Genomic DNA, 7,500 nt, shown 5'->3' on the forward strand with positions numbered 1-7,500 from the left:
TGATGATGCGTAGACACGCGCTGAGAGTGCAACATCTCAGGCTCTACGTAGACGACGGTGAACAGGCGTGGTTGCCGTTTGTGAGGCACGCTTTCCCGCAACTCGTCTCCATAACCGAAATGCAGTCGTGGATCAAAAAGAGGCCGAGAAATGGCGAATGGCACCGCGAGTCTCGCGTTGCACTCAAGCAACTATGCCGTCCCGGGTCGACCTTGAGTGACTTCAACACAACCCAAGCATTCTATAGGGGATTAGTGGTGGGGAGGTACGACGACGAGCTCGGGGCGAACCTGGACGTCGACGAGGAATACCTGACCTGCCTGTTCAGGACGACTTTCGGGCCAGGGCTCATGGAAACTTCCAGAGATCCCTGGCCTGGCAGTGCTACCGAGAAGCGCTACCCGACCGGGATAAGCTCTACAGACACGGCTCGACAAACACGGGGCCGACCTGCCCGAGATGCAGTCAGAGCAACGAAACCGTTCTGCACGCACTCGTGCAGTGTCCAACAATTTCCGACCTGTGGGCTTATGTCAAACAACTGCTGTCACGTGTGGGACGAGTCGGTTTATCAGCCGAGTACATCGTCTCTATTGTCACGCCTCCTTCCTTCAAACCGGAAGGAAGAGCTATTTTCATCACACTTGTGGCTATGGCGAAAGAATGTATCTGGTGGACGCGTCTGAAAGGATTGGAGACAAACACTTTCCTCTCTGGTCAATCTCTCAACAACTTCTTCAAGTATCACTTGAAAAGGAAAGTGAGAGTAGCGAGGCAAGTTTTGTCTAGCGAATGTTTTAAAAAAAGATGGGTGAATGTAGCAAGGATGGCACGTATGAATGACGAAGCCACCTTGAGCATAATCCTATAAACCCGGAAATTTAAAACAGAGGGTTACCTACTTGCAAAAAAATGTGGTAACATGTAACAATATTGACCGCGGTTACCGTGGTCTTTTCCGTAGGCTTTTCTTCCCACGGATAAACCATATCTGCTTCCCCTTTACATCATGACACTGTGATACACGATTCCTATTGATCTTTTATCATTTTTTAATTAAAATTTTTTTTTTGTTTCCTTTCCATTTTTTTTCTTTTTTTTCTTGTTTCTGCTTTCCCTTTTACGATCCCTTTTGATCGAAAACCTACCCCACCTTTATATTTTTTTCTCTCCCCGAAAAAGAAAAGCTCTACTTTGTAATCTGTCCCGTCTGTGTGCAACCCTGGTGTGGCTGATAAAGAAACATATCTATCTAACTGTCTGTCTGTCTGTCTGTCTGTATGTATGTATGTATGTATGTATGTATGTATGTATGTATGCATTATGAAGCGTAACGTAATGTGTCTTTAATTCTAAAACTAATGATGTTACATTGCATATGTATGAAAACTCTGATATCGCAATTCAAACACTCCAATTGATATATTATTTCTTTTGTTTTAGTTCGATAGAATATCTGACATGCGCAGTATGTACCATCAGAAGTTCGAAAACATGGTGAGTAAATTTTTTATGGTTTCAAGAATGAAAACACTACATAAATAAATAAATATAAAGCGAAATGATAATTTGTGTTCAGGTTGGTCTAATTGTGCTGGCATGTTTCTCTGCCCGAAGAGCTAGTAGAGTTTATTTGTTTTTTAGAAGATACATGCATGGTGATCTAGAGTCTGTCGTAGTCTGAGAATGCCGGTTCGGAAGTTTTGCAATTACTTGTTGATCAACCTGCAGAAATTATTTCTGTTCGAATATATGTGCTGTACATTTACATCTCTCCGTCAAATCAACGTTACCTGAACATTTGCACGTATCGAAGAGCTACGTGACATGAGTTTTGCTCAAGAAAACAACGTACCGCCCAGTCCAGGAACTGAAACACCAATCTAGCGACCGTGTGTACAACACCCTAATCAGTAGGCCATGTGCCCTCATATACATTCACACTCCATCTCCAACTTTATTAAACCATTAATCATTGGTTAGTCTCTCCTCCTCTCTCTCTCTTTTACTTTCTCCTCATTCTTTCTCCTCTTCTCTCCCCTCTCTCTCCCTCTTTACATTCTCTCTCCCTCTCTTCATTCCCCCCTTTCTCTCACTTCGTTTTAAATCTAAAGTAAAAATTTATGTTTGAATCCGTCTTTGATGTTGTATATTAAAAATTATAAACTATCTTATTTCTTTATTGCCCATAAGGGGCTAAATATAGAGGGGACAAAAAAGGACAGACAAACGGATTAAGTCGATTACATCGATCCCAGTGCGTAACTGGTACTTATTTAATCGACCCCGAAAGGATGAAAGACAAAGTCGATCTCGGCGGAATTTGAAATCAGAACGTAACGCAGACGAAATACCACTAAGTATTTCACCTGGCTTGGTAACGTTTCTGCCAGCTCACCGCCTTTAAAAATTAAAACCTTTCTGGGCAATTTAATCCCTTTATGCCATCATAACAAGAGAAGATTTCCCATGCAAATTCTCGCTAACTCTTATTTCATTCATCTTTCCTTTGTACTTATTGCATCAGAAAATAATTCCCTCTTAATCTATGTATATTTAAACAAGTGCTTACTAATATTACCCATGTCGGCTGAAGTCATATCTAGATTTACTTCCATAAACCTATCAGTAAGATCAATATTTTCTTGAATAACACTGCTTTTATCCCTTTTGATAATAATCTTAAAACTGGGAATAAGCTCATTGGTTACTTAGCCATGAAAAAGACAGAATAATGCGCAACAAACCTTATTCCCCTGATTAGTTTTTGAGCTGTATGAACAGGTGTTTATTTAGAGCTAACTTAGTTGGAACGGGTCTGAGAGATAGAGAATTATATGTTTTAAATAAGATGATATGACAATGCTGAAAGTGTGATATGAAACATCAACCGCTCTGATAAGAGAGTGACACCTTAAAAAACTAATTTCTTTTATTTTCACATATAATGGCAGTGCTACAGAAACAAGTAAAATGCCTCATAAAATAGTAAGGAACTGTAAGAGTTTTACAAACACTGGTTGTTTTCCAGCTGTTAAAAATTTCAACATTCGTAGAGAGATAAACATTCTTTTATAGAACACATTTTTAACTTAGCTATCTTTTCCAGAAGACATGGTATATATTTCAGTTGGGAGTGCTGAGAAAATAAGATTATAGTTAATTCTTTAATATTAGAGAAAATTTATTTGCAAGATATTTCAGGTATATATAGGGTTTTAATTTGAGCACAAGATCAGCAGTTTTAAAGAAAAGGAGTTAGACGATACATCGACTTCAGTACCTGACTAGTGCTGTATATTATCGACCTCGAAATGGCAAAAGTAAGGTCGATCTCGGTGGGATTTGATCTGAGAAATGTAATATATATCTATATGCATCTATATATATATATAGGTGAGAAAGTTGGTGTTTGTAAGCACGTGGTTGAATAACATTCTTCTGACATAATGACTCAAATATATTTTTTAACCTTTTAAAACAAGCCTTCTGTAGTTTTTTCACTTTTTACTATTTTCTCTCTCTCTCTCTCTCCTCTCTCTCTCTCTCTCTCTCTCTCTCTATATATATATATATATATATATATATATTATGTCCCTTCTGTACTTCCGTAAGTATAAAGGCATATAAATATTACGATGAGATTTTTCCTCTAAAAAATAAATAATTTTATTTTAATTTTAGCATTATTTGCTTAGTATGGAAATGAGTAATTATCAAAAGGATACTTATGAAATCCAAGTGATTAATTTTTGTGTGTGTGGGGGGGTATAACTTGCTAATTCAGCTTTGATTTAATTTCTACGGTAATAATGTTATGATGATATTATTTTTTAGAAAGTCTCTTTCTTATATAAACTACGTAATTTTTAATTATTAATCTTTGATTTTTAGTAATGATTATCATAAATAATTAATGTAATGTACTTCATAATGTTATTTGCTATTGCACAAGAGATGATATCGTATTTTAAATATATTGTTTGCTATTTACCCAGACATAAATAGCGTATTGTTATAATAACATATATTTTTTTAATAATATGAAAGAATGAAAGGGATATCTCTTATTTCGCCATGCATTTAAAAAAAAAATGTTTTTAAAAATATTTTTATTATAATTTCGTTCCTGGTATTTAAAAAAAAAACGAATGCGCTAAGATATATTTAGATTTAAATACTTAATAGTATGCAAATATATTTTATGAGTGTTATATTATTTTATTTTTCATCCTTGTTTTTTGTTTTTAATTATTGACGCTCACGCTTCAAAAACAAGTAGATTTAAAATCAGTCTTTTCTTGGATCTGTGAATCCTACTTTAATAAAAAATTTACACTGAGGAGATTCTTGCCCACAAAGAATGGATTTTTTATAATTTTGTTATGGGTAAGAATCGAAACAATTATATGCAATTTGTATTTAATATCTATTATTTATTGTATTATGTTATATTATTATAAGAAAATAATATAATATAGTATTTTGTTAATAAATTTTAATTTTTGACTTAGCAATTGTTATATATATATATATATTTTCTATTCATTTTTATATATTTAATATATACCTAGGTAATTTGTAAGGTTTTGTCTGTAAAAAATCTTACAAATCACATAGGTATATATTAGATTTATAAAAATTTAATAGAAAATGGATATATATATATATATATATATATATATATATATATAACAATTGCCAAGTCAAAAATTACTGGTTAAAACAGTGGTGCCAGAATCTTCAGAAACCATAATCAACACTTTAGTAGAAGTCCCCACAAACCAGTCTAAGGCTTCTGGAAGCTCTTTTTAGGCAAAAATATAATCTCATATATATTTAATCAAAAAGGTTAGCTCTTTAAGGGAAATTTGGCTGCGGTTTCTTGCTTATCAAGTGATATCACGCCTACTCTTCAAATATTATCGGTGATATCATACTACCAGTACAGCCTCCCAGTTAAAAGCTAACATAAAAACATCGGAAGAATCCTAGGTATTTTATCCCATTTACATTTTATAAAGGGTACCGAATGATTAAATTCAATTTCTTTCTTGCAGGGTGGCGTCATGTCATCTTCCAGGATGAATCAAGGTATGTTTTCAGGAATGCAATCCTCCATGTCATCAATGTCATCGATGTCATCAGGAATGGACTCATCCATGTCATCAGGATTTGGAAACTACTCCTTCAACGAAGACAGCATGGTACGTTATATTTCTTTGTTTAACCATTCGTAAATGTTTACATCGCAAGGCTCACTGGTTAGAGCGTCGGGCTCACAATCATGAAGGAGTGAGTACGATTCCCGGACCGGGCAGTGTGTTGTGTTCTTCAGCAAAAAATTTTATTTCACGTTGCTCCAGTTCACTCATTTGTAGAAATGAACTGTGACGTCACTGGTGCCACGCTGTATCGGCCTTTGCCTTTCCACTGGATAACATCAGTGGCATGGGGAGGGGAAGCTGGTATGTATGGGTGACTGCTGGCCTTCCACAAAAAAACCTTGCCTGGATTTGTGCCTTGGAGAGTAACTTTCTAGGTGCAACCCCATGGTCACCCATGACCGAAAGGGCTCTTTACACAAGTAAAATCAAGAAAAAAGAGCAATGTGAACTTGCCATGAGAAGTGAAATATTTAGCGTTATGGCAGCGTCCTTCTTCCGGGAAAAGTCGACACAAACAAAATAAAATTTGAGTCCTGTCAAGCTTTCCTTGAAAAAGGACTTTCTCCGAAATGTTGGATTTTCCATTCCTCACGGCAAGTTCACTGTAGTCTTATCCTGGATTTTTCTAAATAATTCAAGCCTTGTCGACGCAAACCGGCACCGATCTCTTTGGAGTTTGTTATATGGTTTATACTAATACAGGTACAGGCCTGCCTACAACCATACATACACACATTCATACATACATACATATACATGCTCATGGACATACATATACATATATACTAGTACGCGAGCATATACACACAATCACAGATATATATATATATGTATATATATATATATATTATATATATATATATATATATATATATATATATATATATATATATATATATATATATATACAGTACATCATGGTAACACTAATGTGTTAATGAATTGTATTTCTCAAACATATGGTTCGAGGTGAAATCAGAACGAGCATTTAGAGTTAGGGTTAAGATTATTCTGCGTCTTCTAAACCGGCCATGCGATGAACAACGAATTGTGGGTGAAATCCTATACAGAAACCCGTCGCATATATATCAAGTTCTCAAGAGTAATCTATTACCTGTACAAAATATAATTTCATATTTTATTATAACAGTGACACCTTCGTAAGTACGGCCACGCCAACATATAAACACACAAGCACGCGCGTATATTTTTCTGTATGTGTGTATAAATGTATATGTGTATTTATTTATCGATGCAAATCGACGCGTCAAAGAATAATACACTGTAGTATTTAGATATTCGATTACATATCTTTCTGCGATATATAGGGTAATATTTTATCGTATGGACAATATCAAACTGGGAATGCTTAGTTGTGATAACGATAAATTCCGCATGTGTGCGTAGATTCCACCATTTAAATTGGTACTGGAACATTGAAGTAGAATGAAGAGAAAGAATAGTTTAGAAAGAGTCAAAAGGATGATATACACCCTTAAGAGAGATATGATTTGTGGTTTGAAAGTAGTCGATTTCTGATTGCAGCCCCACCACCCCGTGAAATCCAGTCTTGCGCATTCCCGGCGAAGAGTTTTTGTGGAATCTGGGTTCTCGAGGTGGTCATTAAGCTCTGCAGTAATTTTGGGAGCAGTACTTTTGTAACCGTTTCTAACAATTCGCGTAAGAGTCCGACAGTCCCTATCTGAAAGTTTTGGTTTACTTCCGGAATCTTGCTTCGACGAAGAGGTTTTTCCCTCTTTTTCAAAGGCTGTCATTAATTTCGAGACAGTACTTCTCGATACACTAAACGTTTCGGCTATTTTCTTAAAGCTAGCGCCTGTCATACGAGCCCCAACAATTTCACCGCTTTGAAAGTTTTAATTGCCTATTCTGATGATATCTGAAAAGAAGCAGTAATTTTAGCAAGCCATATTAAGTGACACTAATAATAAATAAAAAAACATGAAAATAAACAACCTTTTGACGATTTATAGATATTTCAAAATTATGATGCTATGACGCTAGTTGCTTGCATAATTTTGTCCAACCCCTGTATATATAAACGACGTAAGTCGAAACGGCATACCTTGAGGAATACCTCTCTCTCTCTGTATACACCTCCCACACACATATATATATACGTGGCTGTGTGGTAAGAAGCTTGCTTCCCAACAACAGGGTTCTGGGTTCAATCCCACTGTGTGACACCTTGAGCAAGTGTCTTCTGCTATAGACTCGGGCTGACCAAATCTTATGAGTGGATTTGTTTATGTGGAGACGCAATGGCCCAGTGTTTAGGGCAGCGGACTCGCAGTTGTAGCATCGCGGTTTC

General features: G+C 36.0%; 1 protein-coding gene and 1 long non-coding RNA gene across 2 annotated transcripts in view; one reads left to right on the forward strand and one right to left on the reverse strand.

Annotated features, from left to right (window-relative positions):
* The window catches only part of LOC115212102 (S-crystallin 2-like), a 36,052-nt gene that overhangs the window by 13,836 nt on the left and 14,716 nt on the right, over positions 1-7,500 (forward strand). Inside the window, exons 4-5 of the mRNA XM_036502845.1 lie at positions 1,444-1,497; positions 5,061-5,207. Of these exons, the coding sequence (XP_036358738.1) occupies positions 1,444-1,497; positions 5,061-5,207 (201 nt within the window). The remainder of the gene's footprint in view (positions 1-1,443; positions 1,498-5,060; positions 5,208-7,500) is intronic.
* The window catches only part of LOC118763361, a 21,901-nt gene continuing 21,871 nt past the window's right edge, over positions 7,471-7,500 (reverse strand). Inside the window, exon 3 of the long non-coding RNA XR_004999111.1 lies at positions 7,471-7,500. This exon is cut by the window's right edge and continues 131 nt beyond it. This is a non-coding gene — a long non-coding RNA (uncharacterized LOC118763361).

Source organism: Octopus sinensis, linkage group LG5 (genome assembly GCF_006345805.1).
Source record: "Octopus sinensis linkage group LG5, ASM634580v1, whole genome shotgun sequence".
Taxonomy (NCBI): domain Eukaryota; kingdom Metazoa; phylum Mollusca; class Cephalopoda; order Octopoda; family Octopodidae; genus Octopus; species Octopus sinensis.